Genomic DNA, 17,475 nt, shown 5'->3' with positions numbered 1-17,475 from the left:
CTGGGTGAAAACTTTTAAATCTTCTGAAATCTGTGTCCAACGAGGATCAATTCCAAGAGCCAAATAAGAAGAAGTTCTTATAGAATTAATTTAGCCAATCGATTCAGATACGATTGTAAATTCTAAGTTCAAAGAAATGGCATTTTTTAGAATTCCATAGCTACATACAAGACGATTGAATAGAGAGTGTAGCCTCCAATAACCGATATTCGATCGCAGTCGTGCATACTTCAAGCCTTTTCTTTGCAACATGCCATAAAACCGTTATTGCTATTATCCTCACACACTACCAGCGCGGTACAATACAAAGCACATTACAAATGCACTACCATGAAATTGTAAAACCCCCTTCACGAAAAAGGACCGGCAGGACCGTGCGGTGATCAATCAATGGCGGCTACCGTAGTGCACATTCACAGCCCCACACACGCCGTTCAACAGTTCGCTTTGCGCCGATTCGCGGTGCGTGATTCATATCGGCACTGCATTGACCCATTAATATTTAAAAGAGAGCCAGCGATACACAACAACATAACAATAATCTTCGTCAAACCGGTCAAACCTCGCCGTAACCTGCTGCTGTTGCTGCCTCTGGTCGGAACAGCGCAACGATAGCAGCGAAAACGCAACGTGTAGACGCAATGGCTTTGGCGAAAGTTGAACACGCGGCCACGCTGAGCACCAAAGCGGATGCAGGGCGGTGTCGTAGCAGTGTTGTGCTCTCTAAAGATTTGAAAGTAATGCACAGCACACACACACGCCAAACGACTTTTCTGAAAGTTGAACGCGTCGTTACGTCGTCGTCGGCGTCGTTGCCGCCCCACCGATTCGTTCGATTGACAAAGGGTAGGTGCAGCAAAAAACAACAAAAACAGAATGTTATCACACGCCAGAGAAAATGCGCAAAAGATACTTCTCGTTCCTGTGCGTAGTGTTTAAATGCGTGCGGGAATGTTTGGAGCGATGCTGCATACGGTGTGGGAAAACTCAAGACACTCTCCTTATTCGAGCTCTCTGGCTCTCTCCACGTACGCACTCCGACTCTTCATTGTCGTCTCGTTATTCGCTTTTTGACGCTTAAAATACGCAACTGTATTGCACAGGCGTCGAACGGCACTCGAATTTGGCCTAATTAATGCGGAGCCGTTACTAAATTTAGAACTGTATCTGCGTAACGAAACCACCACCACCAGTGAGACGACAGAACCGTATTGAGTGAACAGCTTAAACGGTCCCCTTTTCTTCTATTGCTGCTGATGCGGCTGCTCCTGCCCACTGGTCAAAGAGCTCACCATCACGGCGCGTTTTGGGGGAAAGAGAATTTTCTTTCGATGATTCACGGCTCAGCGTGTAGTTTTTCTTTCCTGGTTGTATCGCACACGTACATAACATACAGCGCAAGCGTAAGATCAATTTAATTTTGTTGAATTTATTTCATAAATACCCTTATTAAAAATAACTAAAATAATAAATTGCCTTAGCTGCAATTATAAGTGAAGACAAAAAAAAAAACTTGAACGACGGGATTTCGCATTCTTATGGTTTTCTTTTAAACGTAGTATTCACAAGTTTTCTTCGTTTTAATCATTGTAACAGTAACGAGGAAGGGTGTAGTAATGAACATGAATGATAGGGAGCTTCTTCTCGGGTGCCATGACGCAGTGATGACGATGATGATGGTCAACAGAACACGCGGGGAGCGTTGCTGTTGGTGGCAGGTGTGGGACGCGAAACAAAAGGAGTACCGTGGTTGAATGGGTACACGCGCACGAAAGCTGTTATGTTTGGTTCCGGTGCAGCATACCCAAAAATGGATACTAATGTAGTAGAGCGTGTGCGGGAGAGCAGGGTGAGAGTGAACCGGAAGCCTAGCCGGGCGGTAGTTTTAGTTGTTATGTGTAGTCCGAAATGCTGTGAGGTATGGGGTGGTGCCTCTCAATTGTCCGCCATTGCCGATTACATCGATGCATTTACATATCCAAGTCCTTTCCTTCCCGCGCCACTAATATCACCACCAGCAAACCGGGCTGCACCCGTCTGCTGACACCGTTGGCAGTACTGCGCCTCGCTCAGTCTCCCCCGTTTTAGCTTTCCATTTATCATGCTTTCCGTAGCACGAGCTCACTATCTTCAATCTCACTGTTTCTTTTTTCCTTATAATATGCATTTTTAAATTTGTTAATAATTTGTTCACCTACTTTGCGTACATACAATTCAGTCAATCCATCTGGCGTATCCGCGTGCAACCATTTCTTGATTAATGAAAACTACGTTCTGAAAAAAAGGAAAAAGGAAGGGGGAAAAAATCGTTACAATGGTTTGAACTTGCGCCAGTTGCAGTTAGATAGAGAAATACATAATAAATACAACAAATAAAAAAAATGCATTTGGACATTCCAAATACAAAAATATTAAATCGTTTCAACATCATTTAAGAAAATAAATTCGAAAATTCGAATTCGTCAATGAAACCCAACGATAAAACACACTAACACCAAACAATCATTTGAAACATTCGAATCTGCTGCATCAGTGCGCCACTAACACATACCCACTTGGTAAAAAAGCAAAACACAAAATAGTTCATTATCAAACGCGTTATCGCTTAGTTTCCGCAACAACGACGACGACGACACAAAGACCCGGTTCCCACCTCCCGTTCAAAGCCGAAGAAGTGGTCGGCAAGATAAGGGCGCCAATCTAACCGCAGCTATAAACATCTACTGCTGAACTAAATTTTGATAAGCTAGAGTAGAAGGGAGATTGTTTAAATTTAAAGGGTAAAGAAGAAAAAAATGGACGCTTTCCTAATTTACACATCATTAGCAGTAAATTTGCATGACGCGCGAATGAATTTAAAATCAATCAGATGATTTGGGTTTGTTTTGTGGTGCCAAGAAAAAAGGAGAACGAAAACAACACCAATCGCGAGCAAGTGGCTTAACTGTACGGTCCAATACTTACATCTTTTGCTATTGAAGAGAATAGATAAATTTCCGGAATACCCTCGGCAGTATATCCCGCTACTTGTGCTTGCATGATAGCATTGCTTGTTAACCTACGGAACAGCCCGGTGGCTTCCTCCGACCAGGTGTTTTGGCTTTCATCTGGAAAGAAGCGGCGAATAGTAGGGTAGTTGTTAGTAGCTGTAGCAATGTAGTCACACGGACTGTTTTGGAACATTTCGTCCGGCTGTCCAAAACGACTTACCAATCGGCTGAATGTTGGATAGCACACACTCTATCGATTGGAACGGTACGGAGATGAAATCTGTTCTGATTTGACGAAGGTTCTGTGGGGGCAGCATCGAGTAGCCGCCGTAGTCCAGGTATTTCACTAAAACCAAATTGCTTTCCGTGACGTTCTGCACGACCTGCGCCCGGTACCAGCTGCCCGCGACGAACGCAACGCAGACCGCATTCGGCACGATCTCGGGCAGGGCGGGGGCCTCGCTCTGGGTGTAGCTTTGATTCAGTGAGTTCTGCATGCTGTTCAGGGTCAGGTGGGTGGGGTGCAGCGGCTGGTGCACGAACAGATGGCCCACGTTGATGATGCAGCTAACGGCGACGTCATTGTTGATACCCTCCACCAGCGGCAGCTGAAACGGTTCGAAGTGAAAGAAAAGAACGGGAAGGGTGAAGCAACAGGTCATACCGGTGGCAGCGGGTGGCACCTGCCTGCCGCCCAAAGCGAGCGATAACAAGGCAGCGAATCGAGTCGCAATCGCAAACACTTACGCTTGAACACGTGTCATTCATCAGCGACAGCGGTATGACCGTTTCGACGCGGCTAATCTCAATCCGCTGCAGGGTCAGGCCGGGAAACCGTTTCTGCGGGAACTTCTTGCGAATCACCGCTAGCGCATCCTGAATTTCCTGCTGCGAGCCTTCGAGCGTGCAGATCTTGCTGTTGTGTGTGTCCGGGTTGCGCTTGATGATGACGTTAGCGCCGGTTTTCTGCTTGATCTGCTTCACGAACGTGCCCTGCTTGCCGAGCATGCCGGCCACCAGGAACGCGGGCACCAGGAACTCGTACGTCGTGACGGACGGGCCGACCGAGTGGGGCGGGCTCGAACCCTTGCCCGAATCCTCGGAGCGCACGCTGCAGATGCTGAGCGGCGGGCTGCCCGTCTGTTCGTTCCGCTCATCAAACGATTCCGGCTTGGGGTCAAATACGTCCTCGATCGTTCCGGCGTCCGGCTCCGGTACGCAGTTTCCATTCAACCGATCGCTCTCCGTAGCAGTGGCGTATGGCTTTGGCTGGGGTGATTGTTTCCTGGGCGAGCGGGGCGAGACCGGCGTGGCGCTGTTCGCGTTCCCGTTCTCGTCCGGCACCCGGAAGTGGCCGCTCTGCAGCGATGCCGCCTTGGTCGGCCGGATCACGACCGGTTCCTTGGTCGGTTCCATCATTTGGTTGAACTTGCGCAGGTTCTGCGGGTAGCGCGACACGACCGAGCCGGGCAAATCGATCGACGGGCTGAAGCTAAGCTCCTCGTTGTCGTGCTCGAGCAGGTGCGACCGGCCCAACAGGTCGTCCTTGGACGGGCTCTTATTCGGCACGATGTCTATCGGGGCCGAGCGCGACGACCCGGCCGACGAATGACCCGAGCCCGAACAGTTATCCCAGTTTTCCGCACCATTACCACCGCCGCCTGACTGTTGCTGTATCGGCAGCGAGGAGCTCTGTCGCATGTCCGGCTCATGCTCTGCCAGCGTGCTGCTGACACCGCGCGACAAGATCGTACTTTCACATTCTTTGCTTTTTTCTCCGCCCCGATCGCCTGCGTCCGGCTTAAACTTGCGGCGGTACCAAACCAGCCCCACAATTATAGCGAGACTTGGCAGCGACAGTAGCAACAGTGGACGACCGGCAATCATTCTGAACTGAGGGATGGGGGCTGCTTTTGCAATGCGGCACTGAAATGATGCGGAATTTCAAAAGCTCTATACATATACATGTGGTTCGCTGCGCCGTAGCTCGCGCAACCCGGCGAAATGGGAAAAATCTCGCGAAATACCGGCGGCCCCCGCCGGATAATAGGCCACGGCCAACACTCACCTTAGCGCTCAGCGTTAGAAACTGTATTTGGGTGAAAATTTGAAGAATTTCCTATTTTATTCACACTTTAGTCTGGCGACCAACGCACACGTGTATTGAGTTTTATGTTGGCTAATACAAACATGGCGATCTCGAACACCGGCTGCCCGTTCTCTTTGCGAAGATTGCTGCCGCATGCATTTTTTTACCTGCCAAAACCGACTGACACATTGGCGTCTGTTTACGTGCCCTGGTTCGAGCGTTCTTTTTGCTCGAGACGACGCGGGGAGGCCCGCTAACCCGTGGCTATAAACGTTGGCCTCAGGCCAAAACCGGTTTTTGCCCAGCGGGATTTGTGCTCAGCAATTGCTGGCTGCTTTGCTGTGCTAAAGTTTTAGTACAAATTTCTATCCTTCCTGTTCCTGTGAATTGATTGTCCTTGGAAGTGTTTGTTGATTTTTCTATGCTCAGTTGGTAAAGAGAACGAAGTCAGGGGGTGTTTTAGAATGTACTGTGAAGGTTGCATTCGTGCTGCAGTCGGTTTTGTTTAGCGATTAGCCACCGAACGAACGTTCCACACGGTTTTCGTTCTTGAATTCAATGCAGATCGATCTGGTTGCAAAAGTACATAATTCATTGTTCCAAACTTTAGGAACGCAAGAAACAACAGAGATAGATTTTATCTTATTTAAGCGTAGAAAAGTAGCATTAACTTGAAGCGAATCCTGTCCAACTGCGAAATTGAAAGATAAAAGTGTTGATTTCTCTGGGCGAGGTTAGGTCATGTAGACGATGGCATTGGATGTGTTCAAAACAACTGTTCTTCACAAAGAAAAAAACGTCGTTAAAAGTTTCGTCATTCCAAGTTGTTCGTTTTGCATCCATCAAGAAACCCTAAAGAGCGGCCTTATCAGCAATGAAGTTGAAATTTCTCCCAAGGACCACCAGAAAACTGCTGAACGGATCATTCAGCAAATCCAACATGGCGGCTCGCGGACAAAAAGGCCGCCCGGTCCATGACGCAGCCTCTCGCACGCGCTAGCTCGCGTTTCTCCCCTTTGGGCCAAACGTCATGTTGTGGAGAAAACTGCAATTCTGTCATTTTGATAATAATAAATGAACGATTGAGAAAGCTAAGCCAGTGCGAAACGACCAGGCAGTGGGAAGCAGAATACTAAACGCAGCGGCTTGAACGAAAATACAAAAACACCGTGTCGCGTAATGGCTGGTCTAGTACAGGACTGCTTCTCCATCGGCAGCACGGTGGAGTGTACGACCTGCTACAATGCCAACATCGAGGGCGAGGTGTTGGCGTTCGACCAGCAAACGAAAATGCTCATACTAAGTATCCTTTTCCAAAGTGGCGTGAAAGTAAACCCCCTTTCCGCAAATGGCGCTGGAGGGGCAGAAAGCAACACAGCAGCAGCAGCACATCGCATCATGCCCGCCAGCTTCACCCGGTGCTGGTGGTGTTGTTGGTCGAGTTTTGATGCCTGCAACTCGGTGTGATCCAATCCCGAATGGATTGCGTCTGATTACGATTTATTTTGTTTATGTTCCCAAGTTTCGCTGGCCCCTTTAACCCCCTGCTGCTGCTGCTGCTGCCGTGGGCCAGTGAGGCAATTGTTCCGGTGTTATGTTTTTCGCGCTCTCCCGCAACGGGTTTTCCTTAACTAGCTTTCTCCCCCCCCCCCCTACCCCCGCCAACTCTTTCTCTCCCCATCAACAGAATGTCCGTCGGCAAGTAAATCAGCAAAACTGAACGACGTCTACATCGTCAATCTGGCAATGTGCAGCGATGTGCAGGTGAAAAAGGAAGTCTGCATAGTCCCGGAGCAGCCACTATCGCTAAACCTCGAGCGCGTAAGTATGAGCGGCACTGTGGACCGCCCTACAATCAATGCCCAGTGCGTTACCAGACTGCTTGCTTCCCCCGTGGAGTCGGGAGCCACCACCTGCAACCCTTCGTTGCAATGCAAACCGCACCCCGCAAGCACTTGCCTGCGGTGCCTTTGTCGCGCGTTTTTTCCTTCTTCTTCTTCTCTCTCTCTCTCGGTGCACGTTTGCTAAAGTTCCGTATCGCTTCCCTGTTTCGCCTTCAGTTGAGCACCCGCGCCAGGAATCAGGTGGAACAGAAACGGCTTCAGATATCCGCGCTTTCCGCCGGTGTCAGTCCCGAGGGTCAGAACCTTTACATGGCTATTGCACGCACGATCAAACAGGTAAGAGGGCGAGCAAATATTACTCTTTGCATGAAATTAGTAAGTTCGCACTTAAAACTGGCAAGAGGGCGACGACGCTTCTTCACGTTCTTGCTGCGAACACTGTGCCATCGGACGGATAGCCGCTAAGCTAGGTTACAAAAGCTGTTTTCTACTAATTAACAACATATTTGCATTAAGAGTGGCCTCCTTCTGAAACTGCTGTGTCTGTTTTGTCCTTTTTTTGTTTTGTAGGTCACCTGGTCCGGTCCAAACATTGTGGTGTGCAAAGACGTAACGATAACACCTCCATACAAAGTAGACAATGTGAACAGTTCCGACCAGCGGCAGCTGAGCTACGTGAAGAAAATCGTAAGTGTTTCCTCGTCCACACCCTCCAGCCCTCCACACAGATCTTAGTTCTCACGCCACACATTTAACCCCCTCCTTCTTGCAGGTGGAAAAGCACGAAAACGATCAAGCCAACATAAATCAAAGCACATCGGCAGCGGACATAGCTGCCAACTGATTCTATCCACGCGCCGGATGGAGCGAGAGACACCGTGGGTACGACGACGGATGTCGCGACGGGCGTGAATGGTGATGATCGGACCCCACCGAACAGCCCCGAGGAGAGAGTTTGTACCGCGTGTGCTGGATGTGGGTGTATGTTTCGTTTCTTCTTTTTGTTTGTGGCGCGGTACCAACTACCAGACTCTCCCCACGGGGAACGGTGTGCTCCGGTCCAGTGTGTTTGCGGTGATGATGGGGTGGTTGCGGTTGTGGCGAAGGGGGGTTTGGACGGCTTGATGGATGGCTGGATTTGGTTAGGCGGTTAGAGAAGAATAGAATGAGTAAAATCACACGAAAACAACAAAAAAAGGTAATTTTTCCTGTTCAATTTACGATACGATAGAGTCTTTACGTACCGGAAGCCTATCGGTTCGCAGCTCCGAAAATCGCGTCGTCCTGGAAACGGGTAACGGTAAAGCATGAAACACACACTTCCTTTTAATGGTTTTGTATTTGTTTATTTCTTATCCCTAATCCTCTTAGCGTCTGCCGCGTCGCGTCGTAATAATAAATAATACACATGCTCTTCATAAATACTTATAAAAACTGCTTGCCTTGCGCGCACCGCAGCTAATGACTATTTACATTCGCTGTGAATGCATCGTAATGGGTGTAATCCCACTGTGCTGTTGTGATTTCTGGGCTGCTGACAATACCCAAAGCTTAAAAACAACGCAAATTTGGAAGTTTACATAACATTAACCTGGTAAAAAGCATTGCGTCTTCCATTCAAGATGTAATCGTAATTTGCTACATGTTTCCCAATCAATTCTCTCTACGGTTTAGATCGATCGATCGATCGTTCGGTAGTACTCTAGCTTCTTCATCTTCTTATTCAACCTTGCCCCCGGTTTACCAAAACTTTTTCACTCCAAATATGCTGCCCATCAGGTCACGATCGAGAAAGCTGAACCCGGTATAGTCGGGCGAATCGCCCTGATCGGTTTCGTTCTCCTGCACGCTACTACTATCGGCACCACCGTCATCGTCATCGTCCTCCTCATCGTCGTCATCATCATCATCGTCATCTGTACGGTATGCAAGCAAAAGGGAATGCATTTTTATGACGCTCTCATCTCAAGATGGGAAGTCCAACGAACCCCCCTACCCCTCCCCCATACATACCGAGCGAAAAACCGAACAGCTCCTCCGCTTCGTCCTCGTCGTCCTCATCCTCCTCATCACCCCCCACGTCGATATCATCTACCGGCGGCAGCGGTTCCGGATCCATGACGGACAGGCCACGTGGGCCAAACTTAAAGCAGGACACTCGCAGCACCGCCTCCACCTCGTCGTCCGCGCGCAGCTCCAACCCTAGGCACGCCTTGAAGCCTTCGTTCGCCTTGCGGGAAATACCATAAACGCGCCCGCAGAAACGATTGTAGCCACCGGGCAGGGGCAGGCAAACCGGTGTCGCTCTCCTGGCTGCAATGAAACGTCCGGTGAGTAACGATTTTGATTTCTCCTCCCAATACCACACACTCTACCCGAGATGACACGGTTCAGGATCATGCGATCGGCAAACTTAATGCCGACCGACATCCGATCGCCGTCCAGATACTGGATCACCGCACAGCCCGGCCCCTTCACCGGAAACAGCGGCACGTCGATGTTCCGGCAGCAGTTGCACTCGTACGCGGTGCAGCGGCAGTATCGATTGATCAGGCTCGAGTCGTCCATGTTGACGACGGACGCTTCGCTGACCGTTTCCTGCGGCACCACGTTCGATTCCTCCAGCACCTCGTTCACCACCTCCGGGCTGGCCACCTCGTCCTCGATTTCGTTCGTTTCGGTGCTCTCCGGCACCGCTTCGCTTCCGGCGTCCTGTTGCGTTTCCGAACCGGAAACGTCCTCGTACGTATCGACGACGGCATTTTGCTTCTGCTGGCCCAGCGCATTGCTGCCGGGGATGAGGTTGGCAGCAATGTCTGAAAAACGAAACGATGTTAGTGCATAAAAAAAAAAATAAATAAAATAAATTTTAAATTGAATTGACCACTCACTACTGTCCAGCTTTCGCGCGGAGGAGCAGCTCAGAATCGCGCACAGCACGATCGCAACCGTCCAGACGGTGTAGGGAAACCGCATCGTTTAGGTGTTGTTTGGGCCTAAGACAGTCGACAGAAAAAAAACCTCCTGTTGAAGAAAGAATTCGTTAAGGTTAGCCGTCGTTTGGCCACGATCCGGGAAGTTGGGAAGTATTCAAATGATTTTTTCCACACAAATAGAGATCGGCATGCAGATTGGCCGCGATCGCGTTGCATCGATCACCGAACTTGCCACCGATTCCCCCTCTCTATGGGCAGAGTGTGGTGACGGCAGTGTGGCCCTCCGTTACTCTGGCACTCTGCCTCATGCGGCCCCGGAAAAAGGAGGTCACACATCTACGCATAATACTACGTTTGCTGACCGAAACTTTCACGAAATTTTCGATCACACACCCTCGCGTCCACCCTCAGGATGAAGGCAAACAGGCGCAAGCGTGATAGTTCAGTAGCCACCTTGGGTTGGTTGGTTTGGTTGGGTGTGGGGGATTCGGGTTTCGAACGTGCTTTCTCGTTCTGTGTTGATACCGTCCAACTCTTATGCTAATTGCTACCCGCTCCACCAACCATAAGCATAAAAGTGCGAGCGAAAAGCAATAAAATTCGTAATTTAAATTTAACGAAGAAGAAGCATTATGTTAAGAAGAGCAACAAAAAAAAAACCCTCCCGAAAAGCAATCACCATGTGTGTGTGTGTGTGGTGGGCAATTATCTGATTAGCTAGTTCGTGTAAGTTGTACACTACTGAGAGCTAATGCGCCGCGACTAACAACCGCTAACTGGAGCAACTAAATAATTTGCGATGGATCTGAATTCTAATTTAATCGCCCGTAGAGAGCCGGAGCAGACAGTTAGCAGACAAGGGGTTTGCAGTAGTTGAACTCTCCTCTGCTCTAACGCCCGAATGGGATGATGGCATACCGTTAGGGTGCGTGACTCACATCACGATGGAGTTTTAGTGGCTTGTGAAGATAAAAACCGTTAAATGTTTGCTGATGGGTTTTCTCTCTCTTTAATTATGAACCCGCCAAAATTAAATCATTAATATCTGCAACTTGGAGGTTATTTGTTCACCATTTTCGTTGATGGTGGTCGAATGGTTGCCATTTCGAAATCAATTTTATTATTTGTGACTATACGATTTAATTATCACTAATGCATAGAGAAATCTTTATAATAGAAAATACTAGCGTACAGGCTTAGAACATTGCCGAGGTTGCTTGCCGTGGCTTCGCTTTTTGTAGCACTATAATAGCTGGATAAAATATCCGACTCGGTAGTCTAATGCACAGATCCGCTGGCTTACACAACACCGCAGGGTATCGATTCTCCCATCTATATCGCATCCAAAATGCGCGCCCAAGCGTCTTGATTACAGCACATTATAAAATCTAATAGGTTAGATTATTCTTCTAATAGAAAGGGATATGATATCTAGCTGTGTAGCAGATTTATAAAGACTAAGGCCAAGACACAAACAAAATAGAATAACAAGAAGAAACATAAATAAGAGGAGAGATGAAGAAACAACAATCAATCATTCAATTTTTATGTTAATTTCTCACTTTTTTTGTTCTACAGAAATCCAATTAGCAAAGCAGAACGAGAAAAGTGCACGAAACACACGCTTCAGACCACAAGTCTATTGGAAATCTAACTAATTGGTTTAATCTAACATTTTTAATTCAAAGATCCCTTTTACGATCTTGCGCTTTAACGTGTACCAATCTTTTTCGAAGAATGTTTAAAAACGAAGGAAATAATTTTAAGCTTTCATTATAATGCCTCAAATTCTAATCACTTTTATCAGGGTTCTGATCATCACCGCCTGAGACCATCAATGCAATGGTTGATACAGGCGTGCACGATCGACGCGATCGAATATGCAAGAAGGCAAGCCTCATTGGGTATGCTCGCTTGATTCATTCTACTAATTACCGTTACGATCTCATCTTAACACCGTTACCGTGCACAGATGTCCACAGGAAGCTCTACTACAGTTAACTACTACTGCCAACGGTCCACACACACAGCCTGGAAGATCGCACCGCATGCGATCGTTTTGAATGTGTTTAGTGTGAAAAAACAAAAATCTTTCCACTTTTTCGCACTTTAACGAACCCGCCGATTGCAAAGATAAACACTGGCAGGTGAATTTCTAGGTCTAGGTCTCGATGCAACAGAGGCAAACAAACATGGCTATTGAATTCTAACGGCGGTTTTTGTTTTGCACATTTATGTGGCCACGGGGGCTCAGTTTATCTGTTTTTGTTTTTCCATTTTCTAAAAACACGTTGCCGCAAGAACACACTTGCGAACCGGAATGTCTTCTGTAATATTAAAAAAAAAACACACACACACACACACACACCTTTCTCGTACCTTTCTCTTCGAAGCCTCACGATCGAATGAGCGGCGCTGAGCAGATCGGATCGGAAGAAAGCAGCCCGTGACACAATTTCGTCGAACGTCCATACTCTCCCCCACTCCATGCCATGCTGCTGCTGCTGCTGACTAACCGATTCCCAGATGTGTTTGTCCGCCCCCAGTGTTTTCCCAACCAACCCTTCCCGCCCCCTAATGAAAGGGGCGGTAGGGGTGATGATGCGCGTTCAGCGTTTCGGTTTCGCTTCGCACACGGTTCGTTCGTTCGATTTGATTGGCTCCTTTGTTTGTTTCTTCCCGCCCGTTCTATGGTCGGCGGGGCGCGAACCTGGACCGTGACGGGGGGTGTGTGTGGTGTTCTAACGGTGTTCTCTTCATTGCCAGCGGGCGCAGAGAGGCGCAGCATTAAACACACACACACATATCGACGCGTGCGTGAGAGCTTTCGGAAAAGGCAGCAGCCGGGGAAAAGCCCAATCCATATGATGCAAGATGTTTTGCCTCGTTTTGCCCACCTCAAACCAATCTTCTCTCGCGTGTAAATGCCGTAAGATCGCGCAATCGGCAGGCAGGCAGGTGGTCGTACTTTATTCGCACACACGCGGTCAAAGAACGCACCAACTGCTCATCCATTGCCCACGATCGATATGGGCGAACACAACGGTTGAGTGGTTTGAATCGCATAGCGCACCGGGGCGCACCATCACCACCACCTGCCGCCAAATGGTTCACCACACTGCCCAAAATGGGATAAAATGTGTCAATTTCACATACAAGGGGGGAGAGGGAGTTTTGGAGACATTTCTTTCCAACCCCAATTGACGCAGAAGCTTTCACTAGCGAAAGGGCGATCGCTCGATCGTGCTCGTACCTTCGTAGCAGCAGCAGGCCGCGGCCGTAGCCTTTTGCACATGCACATTCCGTCGTGCGCCGTGTGGGGGTTGCATGCATTTTGCGCGGTGGATTTGGTGGATTCTACATCCAGTAAGGTGGTTGGAAACGTGAGCACACAGCCATTCCACTGGTTGTCCAATCAGGCAGGCAGGGCAATTGACACTTTTATCGTCTCGCCTTATTCTGCCGAAACGTTATCGATAAGGTGAAACTTTGCTTTCGCTTTCTTGGATAACTGTAAAGGTAAACTGACGCTTCTTACATTCTTTACATACAAATCGGAAATTTAACAGGATACAAGTTGTTGCTTTATTTGTTCGGTTTTTTTTCTGTTTTGTTTATTATTATCACATGCAAACTAATCAAACTCTAATTAAACGTAGCCTTTCAACGGAATGGTGATAACATATGAAAAGAAGGGGGGAAGGAGAAAAACACAAACACGCATTGGTCCGCGATACGAATATGAGTGTGTACGGTAAAGCTTTTTTTAAAAACCGAAATACACTTGTCCCGTACAAGCAGGACGAAAAGGAAAAATGAATTTATAAAAAAAAAAAACAGTATTTTTCTTCCACGCCACTGCACGGTATCGCGCAAAGCGGGCGGTAGTGCTCGTTTAATCGCCACAAAATAACCAACCACCCAATTCACCGCCCTATACTCCACAAAATAACAACAACATACAAAACAAACGTCTTTCACTACACACGATTGCAATTTTCGATCCCGCGTGTCCCGGGGGTTGCCCTTTACCACCGGCGTGTGGTACCGGAAATAGGTTGGCAGCACCACCGTTGAACCCAACGTCACCACCACCACCATCACCACGACGCCTTCCAATTCGTTGCGGGGTTTTTTTCGTCTCTTTCGGAAGCTTTACGATGAAAGGCCCAACGTTTTGCGTACGATGCGTCTGGCAATTTTGTTAAACTCTTCCCTATTTTCGCGCCACATTATCGCTGCGTCCACGTTTGCGCCGGATTCGTCATTTGGCTCTGCGGATAAAATAAACAAGAAGAAGGTGTGAGCATGTGTTTATGGATTACTTGGATGGTTTTGGGGGTTTAACAATTCTAAATCGAAATAATCTACTCGATATATAAAATGGATCAAAGTGAATCGTAAGTAGGCCATCAAAACAAAAGGATACACCAACGGCTGCAGTACAATCTTCCGAGAGGAAACTGAAGAAAAGTCTTCAGCGTTGGTTTGTTAAGAAGTTTATTTCTAGCATTTTTAGCTTCCCCCTTTCGTTGGTTATCTGCCATGCACTGTAAAACGTTTATTTTCGATGGAACCGATTTCGAACGCTGGAAAGCGTGGATGACCCTGCATCTTGCCAGCCAGGGAATGCTGCAGTGCATTCAGCACGAACCGGAAGCGCTTCTAGAACGCTATGTGCTAGCGTCCGATCGTTGGATTGAGCTGGACATGCAGCAGATGGTGCTGCATGCCTTCCGGCTGCTGGACCTGAAGTGTACCAATGTACTGATTCAAAACTTGGCCGTATCTCAGTGTGCAAAGTTCAACTATCGCCAGACGGCGTGTCAGATTTGGAAAGCTTTGGCAAGCCAGTACGACGATGCACTGTAGCACTGTTTGCTTCAAAATGCAAGAGTAACAGTGGAGTGGAGCATCGCAACGCAATGCAATACAAAACAAAAACTAAACAGCTAATGTTCAAACAAATTCGTCAATAAAAATTGTCCAATTCAAGTATGTACGTTCACTTACCAGCCAGCATACTAACAACGCTTAGTAAAATCTTTTCCACACTCTGTACAGGACTCCAGCGCTCGGCTGATAGTTCGTATCCTGTGAGAAGGTTAAAAACAACATGAAAATGATAAATGAATATAGCTCCGCTATGTTTGCTCCAGCATTCACAACACAAAAAACACACCTAGCGGATCGTCTCCCGGTGCGTGTAGAATCGATATGCAGACCCGTCCGTCGGTGAAAACTGAAAAAAAAGAAATGGGGGATTAAAATCATTTTCCAATTGCAAATTGATTCATTTAATAGGAAGCAGCTTACTGTTGGGATGGAACATTTCACAGGTAAACTTCATCTTCGGTGGGCTGAGCGGATAGTCCGGTGGAAAGATCAGTTTGGCTGTAAAGATTCCTCCCTCGAAGCAGGTTCCTTCCGGGCCGCTGAAAAGAAAACGCAGGCACGAGTGAGTTTTACACCGGACCACACCACTGCCTGGTATGCCACCGTCCCCCCTGTTTGAACTTTGACCAACAGGTGAAACTCACGTAATTAGCGCTTCCCATTCGAAGAAGTTCTCCTCACTGATTGGGCCCGCAATAATACCTTCCGGAGGGTTGAGCGTAAGTTCTGCAAAAAAAAAAAAGGAAGTGAGATTGGCTGATGACATTGTACGTGTAAGCAGCTGTATTAGCAGGAAGATAATCTGCCCCGTTAGGTTTGGGGGCTACGGGCTGCCTGCTGCTGGGTACTTGCTGCAGCACCATCACGATCGCACCAGCCAACACTTACGCCTGTATTCGGCCATTAGGCGCCTCAAGGCGGAACCTGCCATGCTGGCTAGTGTGTGTTTGTGTGTGCAGAATCCTGACCGAAACGGACGAACGAAGATTAGTGAATCCCTGAGATGAAGATTTCTCTTTTCGATGCAAACAAACGGGAAGGTAAAAAAAGTGGGTCTCACTTTGACATTTTCCTTCTGCACTGTGGGGGGGGGGGGGGGCACGATTTTGACAGCGCATGTTTGTTTACGTCGTCAGCAAGCAAATGTGGTTGTGTGTGTGTGTGTAGGGGTGAATGAGAAGCAGCAGGCCGTAGCAGGAGGAATGATCAAAGAAAGGTTGTGATTAGCAGGAACTTTTCTTTTGGCTGGAGCGCATAACGAGGTCAATGCCGTGTTTGTAAACGAAAGTTCTTGGAATTCGTTTGAAATTGCACGTGCTTCATTATCATTAAACTGGTATATATGCAGCTAATAAAACGAACTACGTTTTACAGGAAATCGAAGGCAAAATGAGAATATCCGTATTTTTTGCATTTTTTTATTCCTTCAACTAGGACGCGACAGAACAATAACGCTTAGCGATTGTTTACAGCCCTGCTTGTAGCCCAAAGCCGGGACCCTTCGGTTCCTCCGTAAGTGAGGTCAGCTGTCCGACGGGTTCGGAGGCGTATCGTCCATTGCGTGGTCCGGGGCGGGGCTGCTGTCCCTGCTTGAGACTGTTTAGAATTTCTTCCGTATCAGCCACGCTTAAATCCTCCTGCAAAAGGACGGGGACGTTAATCACAGGTACAAAACATTTCACTTTGTCGCGTATGCTTACGTAGTAGTCATCGTTGACCGCCAGCATCGGGGCGTTTACGCATGCACCGAGACATTCCACTTCAGAGATGGTAAACTTACCATCCTTGGTAGTTTCACCGACACCGATGCCGAGGTTTTTCTAGAAGCATGAACAAACATAATGGACGGTGTTAATTGTGTGCAGCTCGTAGATGCCTCGCCGATTTGCTTTACCTTGCAGACATCCAGAACTTCGTCGGATCCGCGCAGCCAGCACGGTGTGGTAGTGCACACCTGGATGTGATACTTTCCGGTCGGTTTGCGCATAAACATCGTGTAGAAGGTGGCCACCTCGTACACGCGCATATGAGGCAGGCCCAGGATGTCGGCCACCTTGTGCATGGCCGACAGTGGCAGCCAACCGTGCTGCCGCTGGGCAAGATCCAGCAGCGGAATCATCGCACCACGCTTGTGACCCTCCGGATAGATGTTCAGGATGGCTTCCGCTCGCTGCAATTAACAACAAGGGAAAGCGGGTGGTTTAATCCACGACCAGGCTCGACGCTTTTATTGATTAGGCGCGTAGCATTACCTTCTGGTTGTCTGCGGTAAACTCGAACGGAATGCTGGCATTATCCTCGGGCGTATCACGATGCACGAACAGGTTGTCGCTCATCTTCACCGCCGACGTGCTCAGAGGCCGGGTAGCCCCGAGTCGCTGCAAACAGTCAATCGAAACTTATGTAATACTGCTCGGCCAAACAAAACAAACGACAACGGTGACCGGTACAATCTCCCACCGACGGTTTAGATAGCTATCCCTCCTTACCATGGTGTTGGCGAACAGGCGCAACATCGCTATTGTTCCGTGCACGGTTTACAACGATGAAATTTTCTACCAGCGCAAAGACGAGTGGCCAATCGAAAATTCCCTTTTTTGTTGACAGATGTTGGTTACCCAATGTTATGTTTTCTTCTGCGCTGACGTTTGACATTTGGAATTTTGTTCGCGTGGGAAAATAAAGCACCCACAATTCAATGATGAAATAATTACGTTTCA

The 17,475-nt window shown here is 48.1% G+C and overlaps 5 protein-coding genes and 1 long non-coding RNA gene across 7 annotated transcripts; 2 read left to right on the top strand and 4 right to left on the bottom strand.

Annotated features, from left to right (window-relative positions):
- Positions 1-1,404: 1,404 nt before the first annotated feature.
- Positions 1,405-5,239, bottom strand: LOC121588368 (A-kinase anchor protein 1, mitochondrial). The gene is made up of 5 exons (XM_041906216.1): positions 5,059-5,239; positions 3,738-4,916; positions 3,211-3,598; positions 2,965-3,107; positions 1,405-2,274 (listed from the first exon to the last, which is right to left on the bottom strand). Exons 2-5 carry the CDS (start codon positions 4,875-4,877, stop codon positions 2,215-2,217), a joined length of 1,731 nt encoding a protein of 576 aa, XP_041762150.1. The 5' UTR covers positions 4,878-4,916; positions 5,059-5,239; the 3' UTR covers positions 1,405-2,214.
- An 833-nt stretch (positions 5,240-6,072) lies between these two features.
- On the top strand, positions 6,073-8,592 carry LOC121588370 (LSM12 homolog A). Its single transcript, XM_041906219.1, has 5 exons — positions 6,073-6,382; positions 6,767-6,900; positions 7,140-7,259; positions 7,494-7,610; positions 7,696-8,592. Exons 1-5 carry the CDS (start codon positions 6,259-6,261, stop codon positions 7,765-7,767), a joined length of 567 nt encoding a protein of 188 aa, XP_041762153.1. The 5' UTR covers positions 6,073-6,258; the 3' UTR covers positions 7,768-8,592.
- A 44-nt stretch (positions 8,593-8,636) lies between these two features.
- LOC121588369 lies at positions 8,637-12,327 on the bottom strand. Of its 2 annotated transcripts, none has more exons than XM_041906217.1 (5): positions 12,239-12,327; positions 9,815-9,947; positions 9,299-9,739; positions 8,937-9,236; positions 8,637-8,839 (listed from the first exon to the last, which is right to left on the bottom strand). In XM_041906217.1, exons 2-5 carry the CDS (start codon positions 9,897-9,899, stop codon positions 8,664-8,666), a joined length of 1,002 nt encoding a protein of 333 aa, XP_041762151.1. In that variant the 5' UTR covers positions 9,900-9,947; positions 12,239-12,327; the 3' UTR covers positions 8,637-8,663. The 2 variants fall into 2 exon arrangements, with proteins under 2 accessions (XP_041762151.1, XP_041762152.1); XM_041906218.1 differs by having other exon boundaries at positions 12,228-12,252.
- A 1,116-nt stretch (positions 12,328-13,443) lies between these two features.
- Positions 13,444-15,732, bottom strand: LOC121588557 (ubiquitin-conjugating enzyme E2 G2). Its single transcript, XM_041906628.1, has 6 exons — positions 15,644-15,732; positions 15,400-15,481; positions 15,176-15,294; positions 15,042-15,101; positions 14,873-14,953; positions 13,444-14,133 (listed from the first exon to the last, which is right to left on the bottom strand). The coding sequence occupies exons 1-6, from the start codon at positions 15,684-15,686 to the stop codon at positions 14,015-14,017; spliced, it is 504 nt and encodes a 167-aa protein (XP_041762562.1). The 5' UTR covers positions 15,687-15,732; the 3' UTR covers positions 13,444-14,014.
- On the top strand, positions 14,259-15,736 carry LOC121588558. Its single transcript, XR_006004187.1, has 3 exons — positions 14,259-14,854; positions 14,924-15,198; positions 15,280-15,736. It is a non-coding gene; the product is annotated as an uncharacterized LOC121588558 (long non-coding RNA).
- Positions 15,737-16,157: 421 nt separating this feature from the next.
- Positions 16,158-17,394, bottom strand: LOC121588556 (NADH dehydrogenase [ubiquinone] flavoprotein 2, mitochondrial). Its single transcript, XM_041906627.1, has 5 exons — positions 17,245-17,394; positions 17,008-17,133; positions 16,650-16,925; positions 16,456-16,575; positions 16,158-16,392 (listed from the first exon to the last, which is right to left on the bottom strand). The coding sequence occupies exons 1-5, from the start codon at positions 17,269-17,271 to the stop codon at positions 16,222-16,224; spliced, it is 720 nt and encodes a 239-aa protein (XP_041762561.1). The 5' UTR covers positions 17,272-17,394; the 3' UTR covers positions 16,158-16,221.
- Positions 17,395-17,475: the final 81 nt, after the last annotated feature.

Source organism: Anopheles merus, chromosome 2R, assembly GCF_017562075.2.
Source record: "Anopheles merus strain MAF chromosome 2R, AmerM5.1, whole genome shotgun sequence".
Taxonomy (NCBI): domain Eukaryota; kingdom Metazoa; phylum Arthropoda; class Insecta; order Diptera; family Culicidae; genus Anopheles; species Anopheles merus.
This window is presented reverse-complemented; position numbering and strand designations above follow the sequence as displayed.